This window comes from Ambystoma mexicanum, chromosome 13, assembly GCF_040938575.1.
Source record: "Ambystoma mexicanum isolate Mex_15411 chromosome 13, UKY_AmexF1_1, whole genome shotgun sequence".
Classification (NCBI taxonomy): Eukaryota; Metazoa; Chordata; class Amphibia; order Caudata; family Ambystomatidae; genus Ambystoma; species Ambystoma mexicanum.
In genome coordinates, this window is record NC_090938.1 from 375347364 (window position 1) to 375369114 (window position 21751).

Genomic DNA, 21751 nt, shown 5'->3' on the forward strand with positions numbered 1-21751 from the left:
GTGCTGGGATTGCGGGTCAAAAATGTCACTCACTGACCCACACTATCGGTTTGTGGTGCCTAAAGCAGACCACGACACCTCTGACTGTTCGAAATGCCAGTCCATGAAAAATCATTGAAGAAACAGAATGGTAAACAGTAGGAAAAATCCCCAATTAATCGCCTAACCGATCTGTGAAACCTTCGACCGAGGAGTCGAGCCGCCTCAGAGGAAGAAGGCCAAGCGATCCAGGTCGAGGAGTGGCTCACACCACTCTCATTTGTCCTCGAAGAAATCGAGAAGGCACTGTAGGTCGCCTTCATCGTCAGACGTTTCCCCACCCCCGATAGGGTTGCTTGCCCTACTAAAAAGACCACTCCGACCGAGTGAGAGGCCTTCAGGGTTGAAATATTGAAGATTTTTTAAAAACCAACGCCATGTTCCTACTGAGCGTTCGAAAGATGCCAGAAAGGAAGGGTCTCCTCCGAAAACCTACACGTGCCTCGAGCCCGGGTAAAAGGCCTGATCCGCATCAGGAGGCCTCGAACTGAAAAACAAGGATCATAAGAGACATAAGGAAAAGTGTAGGTAGTCAACGCCATCAACGCCGGCGGTGCCTTCGATGCCAAAACATTTGACGCCAGCTGCGCCACACTTGGCAGCTATGTCATCAGTGCCAAGCGCCCCTCCTAAAATCAGCACTGATAAAGAAAATATCGATGACGAAGCCGCTTAATACAAAACCTAACAAACAATACGCTCCACTCGCGAAGAAATTTCTTTAAATCTCTTATTTGAATATTTCAAGAGGGAGCGCATTCTAAGGATGATGAAGAGCCCCATTTGGCTTGCAGTACGGTACACACAATGCAATTCAGATAATTCGTGGGAGGAGCATCCAGTCTAAAGAACGTTACCAGGGGTAAGTAACTTGTTCATCAAATGGATTGTGTCCTCCCACGTATTCTTCATCTTTGACAGACTCCCAAAGCAGTATTAGGTTTGGGGGAGGGAGTAGAATAATAATTCATACATTTTCACGGACAGAGTGAAGGACTGCCTTGCCAAAAGAACCATCCTGGGCAAGGGAAGAATCCAGGGAATAATGCTTAGTGAACGTGTGTATGGAAGACAACACTGCCGCGTCACAAATTATTCTGATTTGTACACCCCTTTTAAGGGCTGTAGATGTAGTCATGCTCCTGGTGGAATGAGCTCTTAAACCTTCAGGGAGTGTCTTTTCCTGTGTGCCTGTAACATTCTGATACTGTGAGAATTATCCATCTAGACTAGGTCTGTTTGGAAACAGCCCGACCTAGCTTGTGTCCTGTATATCCGATGAAGAGTTGATCAATTCGTGACATTCTGGAGATGTAAAAGCATAACGCTCCCCGAGGATCTAACCTATGAAGTCTTTCCTCTTCCTTACCAGGATGAGGTGTGGGATAGAAAGAAGGTAGAACAATTTTCTGACCCAAATGAAAGTCAGAAATGATTTTGGCCAAAAAGGAGGGTTTGACCTTTAAAACAACCCTGTCCTTTTGGAAGATGGTAAAGGGTGGCTTGGATGAAAGTGTCCAACTCGCTCACTCCACGGGCTGATGTCAGAGCTACCAATAGGATGGGTTTGAAGGTTAATAACCTTAAAGAACATGTGTGCAGAGGGTCAAATGGAGCACACATCAGGAATTTTAAAACCAGATTAAGGTCCCAAACCCCTTTAGGAATTGAGTCACCAGTGGAATTTCGAAAAGGGAACATTCCTCTGAAGAGCGCTTAAAAATGGAGAGCGCAGCCAAGTAGGCTTTAATGGTACCAATCTGGAGGCCCAGATTAGCTAAGGCTAGAAGAAAAAGGATAAAACATCCAGAGTTTTACACAGAAAAGGATCAACAGTCTTTTCCTTGCACCAGTTGCGAAACTTTTTGCAACGGTACAAAGACTTTGTTGCTGGCCTTCTGGCCGAAAGCAACACCTCTGTTACATCATCCGGGAGGTCCTGTTAATGAGAATTCTCAGAAATGTGCTAATTACCTGGACCTTAGAGACCCTCAGCAACTTTGCTGGATTTTGAGGACTTGATTTTTTTAACCTGGAGAGATTGAGACCCTTTGCCCCCACTTTCTCATGCATTTTAATGCAATTTCTAAGCTTTGTGTTTCTTTTAGTTCTGGAGCCTGACAAACTCCATAGGCATCATCTTTTACATTGTGTCACACAGTGGCACAGGGAGGTCTTCCAGAATGGTTTAAATATCTTCTCTGGGATAAACTACTGCTTCCCAGAGCAGTAAAGTGAAATTGACTTTACTTACATTTGTAACTTTCTAGACCCAGCACACACTATCTTACAATAGTGTGCTGGAGGGGTTACATAGTATCCCCTTTGTCTAGCTTCCCATGTAACATTTTTATGTTACCTGTCCTCACTGAATGGCTGGTGGCAGTTGTTTACTTTTAACTACCGTGGTGTGCACCGCGGTCTGCGTACGCAGCTGCAGTAAAGCACTCAAGGGTGCCATTTTTGTCAAAATGGCCCTGGTCGTCTTTTTTTCGCCATTTCTTTGTAGAAAGGTCCTTCGAGATTTACTCTGTGCACCAAACTAGGTTTGGTCCCTTTGTTCGATTTGCCTTTGTCGTGATTCACAAGTGAAGCCCGCCTCTAGCTCCAGGGTGTCTGACGGGGGCAGGAAGTGAGGGAGGTGCCCGAAAAGGGTTTACACAGTCATTCACAGTGACAAGTATTCAAACAAACTCACGGTTTCTCGAGTAAACAATTTTTAAATTTATTTAAGTCAGTTCAATAAGCCTTCAGAAGGGAGCGCTAAAAAAAAAAATCAACACACAAATACACTTAGTTTCCTTAAATCAGAAGTACCCATTTGGGATGGCACACAGATGGTTCCTACACCCAGAGGGGACTTAAAAAACTAGGACACATTAATATATCACTGGTACATTTAGAGCAACACTGAGTTGGTGTCAAAGAAAAGGGTTTGGAATAAAACAAAGGTTAAACAAATATTCTGAGCAGTTATGTACTTTTAACCCCCAATGCAAATTAAATTAACCCTTTCCTGGAGGAAAAAGTAAAAACAAAGGGGGGGCCGTTACCATGTAATGGAAAAAATATCCGATACCGGCATTGCATAACGCTCTGGCCTATTACGAGTCAGCAACCCGGTATCAGCGCCACCGCCGATACCGTGCACCCACCGAACCGGCATGCGCACGGCCCGGATTACCGGGATGGCACAAATATGAGGAGATCACAAGTCATGCGGACATGCAAATACCGGCATCATGAAGGTGGTAAAAAGGGATGCCGGCATTACCAGCATGGCGAACCACCCGCAAACAGCAATGTGCAGTGTACCCAACTGCCACAGGTGCACACAATCAGCACAGGTGGAGGCAATGGTGTCTGGTCCAGCACAAAATGAGCACACCCACACACCACACCCCATTCCACATCAAAATGATTCCACTTGCAGTAGCAATATTGAGGCTGGAGGACATGCTTGTATTCCTACACCAGCAACAACAATAGGCACCACGGAGGAGAAAGAGGGTGAGACAGGCCCAGCAAGCCCCACCAGTGCAGCCAGTGGTACCACGCAGGCAGCCCCCAATCCCTCACATCAGTCCATTCAAACTAACCCCTGAGCAGATCCACACACTGTACCGTTTGGACCGGGACACCATCACCACCATTGTGGACATGATCCACGACAACATTGTCAGCCTGATTGAAATACGCACCGCCATCCCACCTCTACTGAAGGTAGTGTCTGTGCTCCACTTCCTGGCCAAAGGCACCTGCCAGCACACAGTGGGGCACATGCATGGCATTTCACAACCCTCATTTTCTCACATGCTGAACCAAGTGCTGGATGATCTCCTGAAGCACTTAAGGGACTACATATCCCTACCACGGACTGCCCAGGAGATCTTTGACAGAAAAGTTGGCTTCCATGCACTGGCAGGCATGCCAAATTGTATTGGTGCACTTGGCTGCACCCATGTTGAATTGGTGGTCCCGCATGCAACGGAGGTGGCGTACCGCAATCGTAAGCTATATCATTCCATCAATGTACAGATGGTATGTGACTCCAGCAAGATCATCACACATTGTTGTGCCTGATTTCCCGGATCAACTCATGACTCAATGGTCCTGCGCAACTCCACGCTACATCACTACATGGAGCTACATGCAGGACGACGTGCCTGGCTGCTTGGTAAGTTGCATGACAGGCACATGGCAGTGTAATGGGGGAGAGATGCACACACCACCATGGCATCATTGTTGTGGTGACAGTACAATGTCCACATCCCAAAACACTGTGCCCCAAAGCACCCCAAAATGAACATAACCAATCCCCTTAGCAATAATGGAAGCTGCACACCAATCACAACATGCCAAACTTACAACCACCCCACATCCCCCAACACGTCCACCACCCATCATCAGACCTCACCCTCCGTAACACAATCCAGCAACATGCTGGGAGTATGCACAATGTAAATGTCTGCAGCAATTCACTACACAGGACAAGCATCCATGAGTGCACAAATCAAAACCACCAAGGGAATCCACTGCATGTCACAGGGCTGCCACCACCACAGTAGCGCAGCATGTCGCCAGGGGAATAATAGGCGCTGAATGATAAATAATGCAGAGACTACTGCCAACGCTGCCAGTAAGAAAATCATACTGATCACTACACATCACATATTTAAAACAAACAGCAGTATGCGTCCACAGTGCATGAGCAACATCAAGGCAGTGTACACCGTGTATCATCTTGAAGATGCAATCAACAATTTAAGACCATGGCACAGCACACAATGTGGCAAGGTAAAATGTGTGCATACAACCAGGGACATGTGCATGTGAACCACAAATATCTGCAGGCATGTGTGATAAGTACAGGTGTCCATCATGAATTGACTAACACATACCTTATTTTGCACCCATTCAGGTGATAGTGGCTATCCCTTGAAGACGTGGCTCCTCACCCATGTCCGGAACCCGCAGAACAGGCACGAAGAGGACTACAATTGTTCCCATGCCCGTACCAGTGTGGTCATCGAGCAGACCTTTGGCCTGTTGAAGGCACGTTTTCGCTGTTTTAGCCGGTCGGGTGGGGCACTCTACATGCATGAGAAGGTGGCCAAGATCATCATGGCATGTGTCCTGCTGCACAACATGTGCATCCGACGGAACGTGCCTCTGCCCCCCCCGCCCCCCGACATTGAACAGCAACCACCAGGTGATGATGAAGATTTGGGTGCACATCATCGCGGTGGCGATGCACAGGAGGGACGTGCTGTGCACCAGTCTGTGATTGGCCAATATTTCTAAGACACATGGGTGCAGAGGGTGCCATGAATGCGGGACTGAGGGCACTGGGTGTGGGAGTACATGGACACTATGCACTGTAACCAATAAATGACATACACAATAAGGAATGTCCAGTCAAGTATTTATTCTGGTACACAACGGGTGTATTAAACAGTAAAAAGTTTAAAGTGCTCATACCCTCCACCTCACACACCCCCTCCCCCAACTCCCCCACACACCCGCTACCCCCCACACACTCTCCCTCCCACCACCCCACAACTCCTCCACACACACCCTCTCCCCCTCCCTTTTGCCCCCCCCCCCCCCCCCCCCAACTACCCCACACACCCTCTCCCTCTCCCCCTCCCCCCACAACTCCCCCACACATGGTGTGCAATCGAATGCTGCAGGTGTCTGCATCAATTGCCATATTCAGGCTGCCCCTGCTACTTTTGCCCACTTCCCGCCTCTGGTGGCGGCATGTCTGAGCACCGCAAGTGTCAGGTTTTCACATTTTGTACCTCACATTGACAAGGGTTCTATGAGAATTGGTTATTTCAGATATTGTTCCAGGAAAGTTAGAAAGGGAGGTTTGTTAAAATATTAAATAAATCTGGTTAGAGAGTAGAAAACTTCATTTGTAAGTTTGATCTATTTCCCTTAACAAACTTTCATTTAGAAAGATGAAATACTCCCAAGCCAAGATGGTGGAACACTTTCCCAGCAGTGATTGGTTTAGTTTACTGCAGGCAGCATTGTGTTGTCATTTGGAATGTTCTTGACAGTTCTAAACTGCCTTTCATTAAAGTTTCTACCAGAGTAGGTCATGTTATAGTTAGCTCCAGTAAATAAAGTTTAAGTTTTCATTTAAAAAAGGTTGTAGATAACTATAATTTAGTTTTCACTACATCTAGCTTAGTACTCAATTTAGGCGATGACTACAGTAGAAGAAAGAAACACATTCCAAGTGACTCTGATGCTGTGCAGCCGATTCCAGTCCTCCAGCTAAAGACAAAGCTAAGTGAACTTTTGGATCGTCAGAAATAATTGTATTTTGGATTCAAGTGTATTTATTTTTATCTTTAGTCTTTTCAACTGCATTTGGAACTGTACATTTTGTGAATTGGTTTTTAACTTTTTAAGATTGCTTAAACGCAACTTAGAGTATTTAATACTATTAACAAGTCGTGCGGTTCTAATTCGCCGAAGTATTAACATAGAATGTTTTAGAAGAACCAATTTCATTTTTCTACGGACGCGAGTCGTGTTCGTTTGCCCGTGCGTACCGAGTGTTATTTTATACGCGCAATTAGAGAAAAGGACCTTACAATGTCGTATGTGCGTTGCGGCCATCTTGGATTTTGTTTTTTCTTCGTTGCAAGTGCGTAGCTTCACTCGAAGGACTTATGAACTAAAGACTTTTCTTTTTGGAAGTGGAGCATGCCGATTTGAGTTTCCATACTACAATTTTGAATATTATATCATCTTATACAGCATCAGGTATTTAATATCAAGAAAGACTATTTTCTAAGTTAAAATTTTAAGACTAGGATAGTAATAGTGATAAAATTCTTTGGTGTTTATTTTTAGGACATTTATTCATAGTTCTTGAGGAAGAGTTTACTTGAAAGAACTTCTGAAGAAAAAAGTGTTCTTTTAAAAGAAAAGATATTTTGACATTACCAATTGCAAGGAAAAGAGTTGCAGAAGTCTACCATCAATATAGACACATAAGAACTTACGGAAATAAAACAGCCTAACGGCAATTCAAGCTTAGGCTAAAGGTAATAGAATTTAGTAGATTAGAAAGTTTAGTCATTTGTAGAGAGTTAGAAAATGTATTAAAAGGTTGCATTCTATTTTAGGAACTCAACTGAAATATAACTACAAGGACATTCCAGTGAAGACAGACTGAAGTGCTAGCAGTAGGAGTTCCAGAATTGTTGTCCCTCTCTCTCTCCAATTCCCCTTGGGTTTGCCTGTCCAGTAGTTTTATAGTTACTGGATTGTTGGGCAGGCAGGCTTAGGGGGTTTAGAGGACCAGCTTCACTCCTGCTGGATCCTTCAGCAACAGTGCCTTGACAGCAAGGTGCGTGCAGAACTGCGTAGGGGGCTGGTCTGTGTCTAGCTCGAAGAGGAGGTCGTGCCCGCTTGCTCCAGTCTCGGGGCAGGACGCTGTGCCTCCAAGGCATCCTCAATTCGGCAAAGGACCTGCCTCACTGCAGACAACAACTCGCAGATGCGAGTTGTGCTTGCCTCAATGGCCACTTTCAAGGACGCTGCATTGTCCCGGCCCTCCTGCCTTGCCTGGGCACCATCAGATACGAACTGTCTGACTAGCTCTGTTAGCTCCTCCTGGCGCTGCTCTGTCAGTGCCATTCGCTGCTCCCCATCCCGGACACCAGTGGAGGCGGATGCTGGATGCAGCAAGGGTCCCAAATCATGTGGGTCCTCTGTGGGGCTCCAGCTCCCTGGCAGCCCTCCAGACTGATTCTGTGTGTAGTCATTGGTGGTGCTGATTGGGGTGATCTGGGGTGATGGCGGGGGGCTGGGTGTGACAGGTAGGTCTGATGACACGTCCTCCACAGGGACACACCTGGCCTTGGCTCTGTACCTAGTCACTCTGGGGTGCCGTGGCTGCCGCCTCCCAGACAGAGCTGTTGGCAGCAGAAAGGGCACCATCGGCCACTGGCTCCTGTGCAGTGGATGAGGCTGTTGTGGGCACTGTTGCTGTGGCAGTGGCCCTTAGCCGCCCCAGTGACTTTGCATCCTGTGGTGCCTTCGCCTTCTGTGGCAGTTGTGCCTTGCCTGGGCCTTTTGACGTAGAAGGCCTGTTACCTTCTTCCCTGCCCATGGCCACCTTTCTGAGAGTCGTTGCCTGCGCTGCAGAGTCCCGGCCTTGCTGTCAGGATCTGAGCCTGTGGGGGACCGAGAGAGGGACGGCATCCGTGATGGTTCGACATGCATACATTGGTATTGTTGCTGTTCTACACATTTGAGGGGATTCGGTATTGGAGTTGACATTCAGGTGGCTTGCTATATTGGGGGGATGGGGGGTCATGCAGGCATACGTCAGGTTCACATGTGTTTGAGGTGGTGTATGCTGGGTGACATGCCTTTCTGTTGTGGACTGCGTGCAGTGTGACATGCCGTTTCCATGTTTGGGAGGTGTGTCTCAGGTATGGCATTGGCATGATGCATGCATGTGGATGCGTCAGTGCTGAGGACTGCATCTAGGTAGGGATGTGTCCATGTGTGTGTAATGGCCCATGCATTGCCTCATGGCACGGCCACATTGGTGGACTAACATCATACTTTGCATTACAGTGTTTTCTTACAACACTCACATCATCTGTCGATGACGTGGCTCCATGTTCCATCTCGCCCACACCTTCGATCGATTCAGTGCCGATTGTACTGGCGCAGGTTTCCTCCCAGCGGCCGAGTTTTATTGGAGAGCTAGAGCCACTGCCAGTAGCCAGTCCCCGGCTCCGGTTGGCCGACAAGATGTTGCGCACTCTTTCGCCCCAACATTTTCGGACGTCGTTCACTGTGCGGGGGGGTGTTCCCAACCGCACTCACTTTCTGGGCTACGAGCTCCCACATTATTTTTTTTGCTGGGCTATTCTTTTGAGGTAATTTGCAAAGACCACCTCAGCATTTTCAGCCAGAGTGTCTGCAAGCATGGTCAGTTCATCCTCTGAGAATCACTCCTTACACCGCGGGATGCCCTTTCTTAACTGCCTTTGGCATGATGCTGGTGGAGTAGAAGATTTTCTTGTGTCGGATTGAGGCTCCAGGTCCTGTGTATGGAGGATGGCAATGTATTGTGTTTTTCAAGATGGCCGCCATTGTAACGCTCACCTGGTTCCCTCGGAGGCGCTGGTCTTGACTGGGCGGTGAAAACGTCTTCAACGTTAGGCGTAGGATTCGTTTGGCTCCCGGATTTGACCCCTTCCTCACCGAAAGCTTGGCCTGCAGAGTGAGGTGTCTGCAAGTGGAAAATCAAGGTATTAGTGGCTGGAAGGTTGGGAGAAGTTCTTAGCCCCTCTCTCCCTCTCTTCCCGTGGTACTCGGGTGATTGTTGTGCTCACCTTAAGTAAGTGAATGCTGAGCTCTCCATCCTGCGTCTTGTGCAGGGGCGCTGGATCCAGTTACTTCACTGGATGTGAGTTCCGCCTCTTGATTGCAGAGGCTAGTTGAGAGCGAAGCCGCCGTTTGCTGCACGAGCGTGACTTGTGAGTATTAAAGTTCTCTTTAGATTGCTCTCTTCAAATGTCTTTTTCCCTAATGTCTATGTCTTTTACTTTTCAGATGCTGTCGATGCCAAAGAAGATGCTCTCCCCGATTCGTGGCAGAGAGCGTAACAAGAAGATGATGAATTCGAAGGCACGTAAGTAGGAAGGCTGCCTTGGGGCCGTAGAATGCACCTTAATGTCCCCTTTTGTCTCTACAGGTGCCGGAAGGCAGTGCGAGCAAGGTTGGAGCAAGCGCAACACAGGTAAGCAGTATTGTAACCAAGCGTTACTAACCAATGTTCTTTGTCTTTGCAGGCCCGATGCCGGACGAGAAATGCAGAAAAAACGTCTTGGATGCTGCCGATGGATCGGGTGAGTTGAAGCGCTAACTTTGCCTTTGTCTAACCTGTGCCTTTTGTTTTGCAGGAGCCGCTGAAGATTGAAGATTGGTTCCCAGCAGGTAATTTTCGTAATTACAGGATCCGGAGCTGAAGATTCGCTGGAGCGGACACGGTGAGCGTCCTGCTGCAGATGCAGAATAACGCGAAGCATGTGGTACCAATCGGGTGTGGTTTAAATAGCCCATAGGAGTGCTTAGGTGTCTTCTTCCACAGCAGCCTCGCCCAGGTAAAAGAGTTCCTGCTTCCAGAAGGGTTCCAGCAGCAATGATCCAGGGAGTGGTGCCTGCCCCACCCAGAAGGAAAAGTAGTCCCTGCCAGAAGAGAGTAAAGCATCATCTTGCTGGTAAGTAAGCAGCATGGTCTGCTCCAGGTAGGTTCACCCAAGCACCTTTACACTTGATGAGCCCGGCGCTTCCTGTGCCGGGACGGATCCTTACTATGAGCCTGGCACCACCGGTGCCAGGACAAGGTCCAAAAGGTCCCTATTGGGACTTGCTGGTGCCGATAAGACACGTTATGAGCCTGCTTCCAAGGATGTTGGGTAGGTCCTGACTCCTTGAAAGCAGTGGTCATGACAGCCATGTCCGTTTCACGTTCCGGCGCGATGACGTTACTTCCGGTTCCGCCATTAGCAGTGTCCGCTAATGCCGTATCCGTTGATGCCAGGCTCGTTATTTAGAGGTGGACGGCCGCAGAAGGGCTCTCTGCGCTTTCCATGCCGCCGCTAAGGGGACCTTTTGGGACTTTTGCGGCAAGCCAGTACTGTCGATACTGGCATGCCGCTACGCGCGTGCACGCGTACTATAATCGGCCGCTGTTATCGGCGTCATTGCTATACGGACACGGTATTGGAACCGTGCCAGTAAAAACTGTTTTTTACCGCAAATCTCGTAATGACCCCCAAAGTCTGAGGTAGGTCAAGTTAAAGTCTTGTACACTGTTTTAGCAGTCTTTGTAGAAATAAAGACTCGCAGAAGTGCCACAAGCTGGGAGCTTGTGAAGAGCAAACCTACAATCAACTCTGCAAAAGCAACCCAGACAGGTCTCAGAGAACAAGCAAGTCTACACAACACGAGGCAAGTCCCTTTAGTTTTACAGTACCTTTCGTTAGAAGAAATGGTTTCAGCTGGCTTCTGTTCCTGTACAGCTCTGCAGATCCTGTTGTTCCTGGGCCTCAGTCGTGGGGACAAGAGGGCTGACGTCTGGGGACTGGTCGGCGGCAGCAATGGGCAAACTTCAATTCAGCTGCACTTCGCGCTTTCAGATCCTCGCGTCTATAGCACATAGCAACACAGTGGTTCTCGGATACCACTTCAGACCTCGCATCTGGGATCCAGCACTCTGTTGCGGTGGCTCAGGCTTGGTCAGTCCTGCTTCCTGGGAGTCCGGAGGATCTTCCTGGAGCTCGGGTCCGACTTAAAGACACTCGCTCGATTCTGGTGTTCCTCTCCCTGGCACATTGGTTCCTGCAGCAGCAATGGAAGTACAGAAGGCACCGAGAGGATTTCCAGATGAGCTCGTCTTGGGGCCGATTGGTCCCACCAACCCAAGGGGAGAAGTCGTCCTTTGCAGGTCTTCTCTAGTCGAGGCGAATTCGGAACTTCAGCACAGCAGCAGCGCTTCACCAGGAAAATAAATGGTCCCGGAGTTGCAGCAGGCGTCTCTTCCAAGTTCTTCTTCGGATTCCTTCGTCCAGTGGTCGACTGCCTTTCAAGCCAAAAAGCCCTGCCTTTTATGCAGGTTTCTCCCATTAATTCGCAGCCTAGCTGTCAATCGCACAGCAGGGTGGCTGTCCTCCAAGGACAGCCCTTTCGCCAATCACCCTTGGGTGCATTCCTGTAACCAAGGAGACAAAGCAAGGGGAGTTTTGGGCACCTCCTTCACTTCCTGCCCCCGCCAGACACCCTGGAGCCAGAGGCGGCCTTCACTCGCGAATCCCGCCAAAAACAAAAACGACAAAGGGACCAAACCTGGTTTGGCGCGCAGAGTAAATCCCGAGAAGGACCTTTCCAACAAGAAATGGCAAAAAAAGACGACTGGGGCCATTTTGACAAATTGCAGCCCGTGGTAAAAGCACACAATGGTAGTAAGAATTTAACTGCCACCAGCCATTAATTGTAGAAAGAGTAACATAACAGTGTTGCATGAGAAACTAGACATAGGGGATATTAAGTAACCCTTCCAGCATCCTATGGTAAGATAGTGTGTGTGTGTGGGTCTAGAAAGTTACAAAATGTAAGTAAAGTCAATTTCACTTCAGTGCTCTTGGAAACAGTTTTACCAAGAGAAGGTATTAAACCTTTGGGAAATCTAAGAGACTTCCCTGTGCCACTGCACTGAAGGTGCTGTGTGTCACAATGTAAAGATGATGCCTATGGAGTTTGTCAGAATCCAAACTCAAAAGAAAAAGAGTCCAAATCACAGAAAGATACATGAGAGTGGGGAAACGGTGTCACTCTCTCCAAGTTAGAAATGTAAAATCCTAAAGTCCAGCAAAAAGAGCTGGGGGTCTCTAAGGTAGAAGGGAACTAGCACATTTCTGAGAATTCTCCCCCAACACAGGACCAGGGTCAAAATTTCCTGCAGAAGGAGCGGATCGGGAATTTTGAAAGTGTTGTTTCCCAGTGGATGATCCAGAGACTTTTGGAGAGGAAGGCAGTACCCTTGGGCTACAGTTTCCAGAACCCAAGCACCTGAAGTCATTCCTCGCCACTCGTTCGGGTGCTGAGTAAGTCTGCCTCCTACAGGGGTCACGCGAGTCAAGGCCTCAAGAGTGGTTTTGGGGCAGCTTAAGCAGTGGCTGATGGTAAAACTGCTGCTGCTTGGGTTGGCTTGGCACCTCTCCCTCGTCATGATTCCTGCCCCTCATGTCTCCAGCCCTCCAAAAAGCCAGGCTAGAATCAGGCCACATTCATCTACATGGCCCTTAAGGGCCTCTCCATCCCTCCAAAGACCCACTTGGAGTCAGACTTGGCGCCTGTGGCACCGGACACACACACTACCGTAGGATGGCAGTGAGTATTAGACTTGTAGTGCATAGGTTGGACAAGATGGATGCCCCCACTTGTTCTGGTTCCTAGAACTGCATATGCAGTGTAGCTTTTTGGGTGTGGTTCAGCCCAGAGACACCTGGGAGACCCACAGAGTATTTAAGCCACACCCAGGCCGAGAAGCACGCTTTGCGTTTCTCTGCACCTGCAGTGTGACACTCACTTTGTTCAGCTCGGTCTCCAGCAGGCCTGCATCTTTCATCTGCGCTCAGCACCTGCAAGAACACCATTAGGAATTGCCTTACCTAGCGGAGCATCTGCACATCTCCAGTAGCTCCTTCAGTTCTGCAGGCTCCTTCGGCGGTGTCATTTTCTTCCTGGCACGCCGCTTTCTAAGAAAAAGGGAAAAGGACAGAAAGAAGACATTAGTAAGCATTCTGCAAACGTTCGCTTACTTTAAAGACTGTACTAGATTCAAACGCTTACCTGAATCCAAGCCATTCTGGGGAAACTTCATCTCCGGAGCTTCTCATCCATCTGCAAGTGGGAAAAGGTTAGGGTGGGAAAGCATTCAGAAGCATCACAAATTGCGCTACTCACCGTGTTTCTTCTTAACTGGTGCCCACGCTGAAAACATTGCGGCACCTAAAAAACACAAAGAACAAACTCTGTTCAATACAAGTATGAAGAGGTTGCATCGCGCCCTCACTAACCTTCAGTGTTACTCACCTAAAGCAGCACGCCGTCATCCCCGGACGCCGGCCATCACCTGGGGAAGGAAAGGAACGAGAATTAGCGAACTGTTCAGAGAGAGTATTAATACTTACCCATCGGACTCTCGCCAGTGAAGTAACTAGGCAGCAACGAGCCCGCATCAATCAACGCACCCCTGCGCAGAAAGCAGGACGGCGAGCACACTATACAAGAAAACAAGGTGGAGGTGTGGACCTAGGGTAAGGGTTGGACCCCGGGGAAGAAGGGGTTCGAGCACGCAGAGACAGTGTTAAACCCTACCAATCCTGTTTCAGGCTCATATCAGTCTCCGGTCGAATAGACTCAAGGGAAGGGTTCGAGGTCGTAGAGGTCAGAACAGGCTGAGTGACGTCCCCGTGGATACCAGGTGAACGTTACACTCGTCCATGAGGCAATCTTATCTGACCAGCTTGTCCTCTTCCTCTTCCAATTGAGGAGTAGCATCTAAAGGACTTAACCCTCCAGGAAGATGAGCCAGAGTAAAGGTGTTGAGGCTGTCTAATGGCGGCACTAAGGGATTTAGCTGCCACATTTGAGGTCTGCAGCTGTTCCAAACTCTCATCCACCTCGCTGCCAAACAGCCTTGAGCCGTCAAGGGCATGTTGAGTGGTCTAGCTTGCACATCTGGTGCAAACCCGGACTTCCTCAACCACGCAAATCTGCGTAATACTGCGCTAGCTACCATGGATCTGCTGATGCTGGATGCAGTACCCAGACCTGACTGGAGACATTCACCCATTGCCTCCTTACCAGCCTTGATTGCCAGGAAGCAGTCTCTTACCTCTCCTTCTGGGATGTGGTCAGCCGCCATAGCTACGCAGTCCCACAGGGTAAATGTAAACGTTGACATGGTACAAGTTACATTAGTTGATTTTAATGCCATACTGCCAGCAGTAAATACCTTTCTTGCTCAGGCATCCACTCTCTTATCCCTATCAGGAGGGATTGATGGGTATGCCGACTGCTTGGTAGATGTAGCAGCCTGAACCACCAAACTTTCTGGTGTTGATGTTTAGCCAGATACTCTGGGTCGCTGCTGGATGGTCTGTATTTTTTAGCAAAATGTTTCACTGCAGCAGCAGTTTCTGGTGTCTTCCAATTTGCAGAGACCCTTTATTGTAATGCAGTGTCTTTCTGGGGACCCTGGTCCAAGACGTCCATCATGACATCCTGCTCAAAAGAAGCAGTAGACCTGCTCCACCCCAAGCACTCACAACCTTACTCATTAGTCTCCTATATGAGGAGTCAGCATGTTCAGTAGGAACTGGCTTGCCAAATTCTAACTCGGGAGAGTTATCTAACCCGCTGACTGAAAGTTGTCATATAAATCATTTAATCTAGACTCATCAGAGATAAGTTCATCTACACATTAGGGGTTCCAGATTGTAACCCAAATGGTGGCGTGTTATCTGAAGGTTGTTCATCTTCATAGATTGCTGATAAAAGTTTTAGGCAAAGGTTTGAAAATCTTTTCCTGGGCTACCACTGGCTCCGACAATTTCATAGTAATCGTCGACAATGACGATTAAGTCGGGATCGCCTTTGTCTGAGTCTACTTCGGTACTGTTGTCGACAGCTACGAAGCAGACTGTCAGCTAAGGCATAGATAACGTCGACTTGTGTTTCTTCGACGGCACCCTCGATGGGATGGGTTCTTGACTCGAAGCCCTCGACGATTTCTCGTCAGATCGAGCTGGATGGAGAACCGGCTTATGCGTCGGTTTAGAAAATGTTGTCCTAGACTTCCCTTTGTGGCCTTTTTGCAAAATCGACAGGAGCATGGCCTTTCTGCTGGTCCTTCGAGGGGGGGTCGAGGCTACATTGTCGAAGATTTTGAGCATTCCATTACGAAACGCAACCCACTTTGCTGGGGAGTGTAGTTGGACACTTGATTACCTCAGCTGAGGAATGACTGGAGGTTGAAAGTGACCTGACACCGTGTCTTGGCCTTCGGAAAAGAAGAATGGCGTGATAGACTTCTTGACAGAGACAGTTGATTTCTTCATGTCGAGAAGAATCCCTCGATTCATCGGTCTTTCTGTTTGAACTCTTCGAATTAGACTTTGAAGGCAACCTCCCCATCGCCAATTTACCTTTCCGCTTCCATAGATCCTTTTTGGTAATCGCAGGACAGGAGCCATAGTCTGAGGTACGGTGACTGGTACCAAGACACCAGAGATGACATCTTAAATCCACAGTCATGGCACTTCTTGAAGCCCATCTTCGGTGTTGATGGATCCGACGGGGAAGACATTTTCGAAACTAAAATAACTATCGAAGTTCACAGAAGAACCGAAGCGCGCTGTAATTCTGTCGAAGCGTTCGCTCAGAAAAATTGAACTGAAGTGAATGGGCGCAGCGTGCGCTACTTGTACTGTTGGCGTCAACTGTCAAACTTAGGCCCTGGAGGGACATCGACTCGACGGCACACAGGGCCCTCTGTCGAAAAAGAAAAAAAACCCTAAGCAGCTGAAGCTGGAGAGATAATTATCCCCTCTGAGAACACTACAAAACTCTGACTACAGGTATAGGAAACCCAACCTTTGGTATAACCTTGTACTACACAGTTTGGGTAGCGTGTTGAGCAGCCAGGCTGATCTCAAGAGGGGTTACTGAGTTGTAGTGGAATTACACAGAGATGTACAGTTGCAAATATTAAAATAAACTCAAACTCAATGTTTCTTGAATAAACAATTAGTAATTTGACAGTTAGAATAAGCCTTCTTCAGAAGGTAGCAATATAATAGTAACACTCATATACACTTCATGAAATGCACACTCTTAATACCTCTAAATCAGTAGATACCTTTTTGGGATGGCCCACACACACTACCTAAACCCTGAGACGACTTCAATTGCTAGGCTGCTGGGGACATTAATACATCAGTGTTGCATTTCATCATATAGTAATAAGGCAAAGGAAAAGATTATTTAGGACATACAAGAGACCACAAATATTCTTAAGCAGGCAAATACTTTTGGATCCCTCCAGAAAGAGTCATTCAGTACAATAGGCTAAGCCAAAGTCAATGGGCAAAAGTCTTATATAGGATGAAGCACCTAGGGTAGGTAGATGGAAAAGTCTTTGCACAATGTTTTAGAAGTCTTTGAAGAAAAGAATCAAATATAGCTCCACAAGCTGATTAGACTTGTGAGTAGTAGAAGGTGCAAGCAACTCTACAGCAAGAGGTAAGTTCTCTTAGACTTTGTATGATACCTTTAAAATGAAGAAAAGATGAAGCAGATGACCCCTGTTCCTGTGCAGCTCAGCAGGTCTCACTGTTCCTGGGCCTCAGTCGTGGGGACAAGAGGGAGGACGTCGGGGGACTCCTGCAATGTACTGGGACGGTCAAAACTCGAAACCGGCAAACTTCACTTTCAGTGACTGTTCAATGTTTCAGCTCCTAGCGTCTACCGCAAATAGCAACACCGTGATCCTAGCTGTCGAGATGGACTTTCCTTGCTTCTGGGGTCACGCACTCTGAGGGGGCTCAGGCTCGGTCCGTCCTGCTTCCTGGGAGTCCGGAGGATCTTCCTGGAGCTCTTGACTAGCTTAAAAGCAACGCACCCAATCTGGTGTTCCTCTTCCTGGCTCTACAGTTTCCAGCAGCAACTCTGGAAATTCAACCAGCTCTGAGATGGATGTCCAGGTGGCTTACTTTGGAGTTCTTTTCGGTTCCTCCGTCCAGTGGTCGACTCTGCCTTCCAAGCCAAAAGCCAAGCCTTTTATTCAGCTCTCTACCATTCATTCCAGCCTAGCTGTCAGTCACCAGCAGGGTGGCTTTCCTTGCCGGACAGTCAGTTGGGCCAATCACCACAGAGTGCATTTGGGTCTCCTAGGAGACTAAGCACAGGTAGTTTTGAGCACCTCCCTCACTTCCTGCCTATCCCAGATACCCTGGAGCCAGAGGCGGGCTTCCCTCGTGAATCCTGGCAAAGGCAAAGCGAACAATGGGACCAAAACTGGCTTGGCGCGCAGAGTAAATCTCAAGAAGGATCTTTCCACAAAGAAATGGCGAAAAAAGAAGACCGGGCCATGTTGACAAAAATGGCACCCTTGGGTGCTTCACTGCAGCTGTGAACTCAGCCCGTGGTAAATGTACACCACAGTAGTTCAAATGAAACCACTGCCACCAGCCATTCAGTGAGGAAAGGGTAACCTAAAAAATGTTGCATGAGAAGGTAGACAAAGGGGATACTAGGTAACCCCTCCAGCACCCTATTATAAGATGGGGTGTGCTGGGTCTAGAAAGTTACAAATGTAAGTAAAGTCAATTTCACTTTACTGCTCTTTGAAACAGTAGTTTATCCAAGAGAAGGTATTTAAACCGTTGGGAAATATGTAAGACTTCCCTGCGCCACTGCACTTAAAGTGCAGTGTGACCCAATGTAAAAGATGATGCTTATGGAATTTGTCAGACTCTGCAACCAAAAGAAACAGAGTTCAAAATCACATTAAAATACATGCGAGAGAGGGAAAAGGGTCTCACTCTCTCCAGGTTAAGAAAAATCAAGTCCTTAAAATCCAGCAAAGTTGCTGGGGATCTCTAAGGTGGATGGAATTAGCACATTTCTGAGAATTCTCCCCAACAAGGACACAATCTATTCGAAATGCACATTTCTGACATCTAACCAATCACAAAAGGGTTTCCAGGTGTACAGATCACGCTACACAAATCAGTCACATAATTCTCAAACCCCTCTTTCCACTTTGAGTCTCAGGCTGCTCAGGACTATTCCATTACAGTTCAGTTCCACTGTGGAACATTTTAAAATGGTATCCGAGTCAAAAAGACGCCATGATTTAAATAGGAGGCTGAGCACATCTTAAGCCCATCATGCAGCAAAATACTTAGTGTAAATATAGATTTGTCTCTACACTGCTTTACACAGGCCACCTTTTTAGTTCAGAAAAATAACGTTCTTCCTGCAATTCTGTCATATGGTCTAATGTAATATATTCTCACACACCCAAGCTATCACAACACTCCTTTTAACTTTCAATAACACCCCATCCCCAAGTCTGTTGCATTTCACTCCATTTCCAATCTTGCCCCTACTCATTTTCCTCCAACTAAGGTGTGGACACCCCGGGCATGGGTACAATACACCAACCTCCAGACAAGCCAGATGCTCAGAGACAACTGCATTGGTGATTCGGTGCCGTGTAAAAGCCTTGTAACACCACAACATACCATACCTTCAACGACTCTGTGGTAATACTAATTGAAGGCTTCTTCTGTGTGGTTGCAGTGCTCGCACCCCATCGACGTTTCCTGGCAGGTATAGCAGCATCATTCTCGATTCCTGCAGTTGGTAGAGGGCCAGGCTGATTGGACACCTTGGCAGCTGAGAGAAAGGAATCCAGATGAGGATTAAAAGGCAAGGGGGTGATGCAAAAGAGTAACTGCTCACTGTTCGGAGAAAGGAGTAGCGTGAACTAGAGAACAAGCTCAAAACACTTGCAATGTCCCGGAGGATTCATAGAGCAAGAAAAACATTAAGCGTGTGGAGAAAAAGGACAAACTATTAGTAATCTGTAACATCTTTCTGCAGCCTTGTTGCTTGCTCCCCCCTCACCCATCCTTCGTCCCTTGTTCGGCTCCAACAGAAGGAGTTAACAAAAGCAGCTAAAGTGTAGCTAGTTTCACAGTAAACTCCTTCACAAGGTCAAACCTCCATTCTCCTTCACCCAACTTCTTATCCACCTATGCCTTTGTCAGATCAGTGCCCAGATCAATCTCTCCTTGCTCCAAATGCACGAGCACAGGACAAAGAATTACCAGGTTACTCACCGTAGTGACCACCTTACTCCTAGTCCATAGTCCCCTTTCCTCCATACTTGTGGGACATCTCTCCGTCCTGTGGGACGGGACCGGAGCACTTTGTAAAAAGCATCCAAATTTTTCCAAAAATGTGTCCTTCCTCTCTTTGCTGCGTGGGGCCCGGCACGCGGCCGTAACCCCGCCCACCTTGGCTCCGCCCCGCGCATCGCCCCTCAGTCCTTTTCTTTGCCAGGTCAGAGACCCTTTACCAATTACAGAGGAACCTTATTAGAGGGGACGGCGGGCGGGCGTATGGAGGAAAGGGGACTATGGACTAGGAGTAAGGTGGTCACTACAGTGAGTAACCTGGTAATACTCCTACGTCCCGTCCCCTTTCCTCCATACTTGTGGGAGATTCCCAAGCACTCTTTACAGGAACTACGGGTGGATGGAAATACCCCTTACTGAAAAAGGTTCTTCAGCACAGCCTGACCAAACTGAGCATCAGCTCTAGAACTCATATAGAGGCAGTAATGCTTACAGAAAGCAGATGGAGAGGCCCAAGTAGCTGCCCTAGGGATGGACTCCCCGGGAACATACTTCTGAAAAGCAACCGCAGCTGCCTTGCCCCGCACCAGGTGCACATGAATACCTTTAGGTGGTTTCAGCTTTTGGATAGTGAAAGACTCCGTGATGCAGGCGGCAATCCACCTAGAAATAGTTGCCTTAGACGCCTGCTTGCCTTGAGGGTTGCTGAAAGTCACAAAAAGTTGAGAAGAACTAAGCTCGGAAGTCCTATCCAGGTAGAATTTAAGAGCTCTTCGGACATCAAGACAATGTAGAACCCCTCTCCGCCTCAGAGGCGGGGTTCGGAAAAAAGACTGGTAGGGAGATTGATTGATTCAAATGGAATTAGGTCACTACCTTCGGCAGAAAAGCCGGATTAGTTTGAAGGACTACCTTGTCCTTGTGATAGACCAAGAAAGGATGCTCCACCGACAATGCCTGGAGCTCACTCACTCTCCTTGCCGATGTGACGGCGACCAAAAAGGACACTTTCCAAGACAAGTACTTGAGGTCCACAGTAGCCATTGGCTCAAAGGGTTTATGGCACAGCGCCGTCAGGACAACATTCAGGTCCCATGGCGGGTGCGGATTACGAACTGGAGGGTAAAGGCGTGTTAAACCAGCGAAATGCCTCTTTACCACTGGGTTAGTCAGAGAAAACGAACACTGATCCGTAGAAAGATAAGCGGAGACCGCTGAAAGGTAAGTCCTGCATTACAGAACATGAACCCCCCCGACTCTGCTAGGGATGACACGAAGGACAACACCGTGTCAACTGTGGCCCCCCCCTTGGATCCAATTTCTTCTCTAGACACCAAAGACAGAACCTGAGCCATTTACTCTTGTACTGAGATCTGGTCGAGGGTTTTCTGGCTGCCTGGATAATACGCATGTTATCCGCAGACAAATTCAGATGCTCTAAAGACCTGAACTCAGGCTTATGCCGCCAAGCTGAGTGATTGTGGGGAGGGGTGCCATATCTGCTGTTCCCTTTGGTGAAGATCGGGAGTTACTGGTAACCTGATCGGCGGACACACCGACAGGTGTTGAAGTTCTGAGAACCAAAACCTGGCCAGCCACCACGGAGCTATCAGTAGAAGAGAACAGTTGACAGAACTCTTCAACTTCCAAATTGCCCGATGAACCAGAGAAAGAGGCGGGAAGGCGTAGGCTCTCATGTTGTGCCATGGGATCTCGAGTGCGTCCCCCAGACAGGAAGCTCCCAGCCCCCCTCTAGAGGCGTACTGAGAAAGCTTCTTGTTCATCGCTGTGGCGAAGAGGTCCACCTCCGGTGCGCCCCAACGTGAGAAAATCCATGATAGGATCTCTGCCTTCAACTCCCACTCGTAGCGGACCACTGTCCGCCGGCTGAGGGCATCCGCTGTGACATTCAGCCGGCCCGGGATGTGCATTGCAAGCAGCCAGACCCCATGAAGCACGGCCCACTCCCAAATCTGAATGGCCAGATCCACGAGAGGGGGAGACTTTGTTCCCCCCTGCTTGTTTATGTAGTACATTGACACCACATTGTCCGTTCTTATGCGGACCACCTTGTTGACAATGAGAGGTCTGAACGTATTGAGCGCCAGAAAAATCGCCAGAAGCTCCAAATGATTTATGTGCAGGAGCTGGTCCTGAGGCGACCAGAGGTCCGAGACCTGAAAAGGATCTAACGTCGCACCCCACCCGAGGAGGGAGGAGTCCGTCGTGATCTT

At 48.2% G+C, this 21751-nt stretch overlaps 1 protein-coding gene across 3 annotated transcripts in view; it reads right to left on the reverse strand.

The window, feature by feature from the left end:
• Nucleotides 1–21751, reverse strand: part of ACIN1 (apoptotic chromatin condensation inducer 1) — a 422281-nt gene that overhangs the window by 251037 nt on the left and 149493 nt on the right. For all 3 annotated transcript variants that reach the window (XR_011282974.1, XM_069633916.1, XM_069633915.1), the window contains exon 4: nucleotides 18905–19053. Coding sequence is in view for 2 of the 3 variants with exons in the window: in XM_069633916.1 (XP_069490017.1) it covers nucleotides 18905–19053 (149 nt within the window). In the remaining variant the exon portion in view is untranslated. The remainder of the gene's footprint in view (nucleotides 1–18904; nucleotides 19054–21751) is intronic.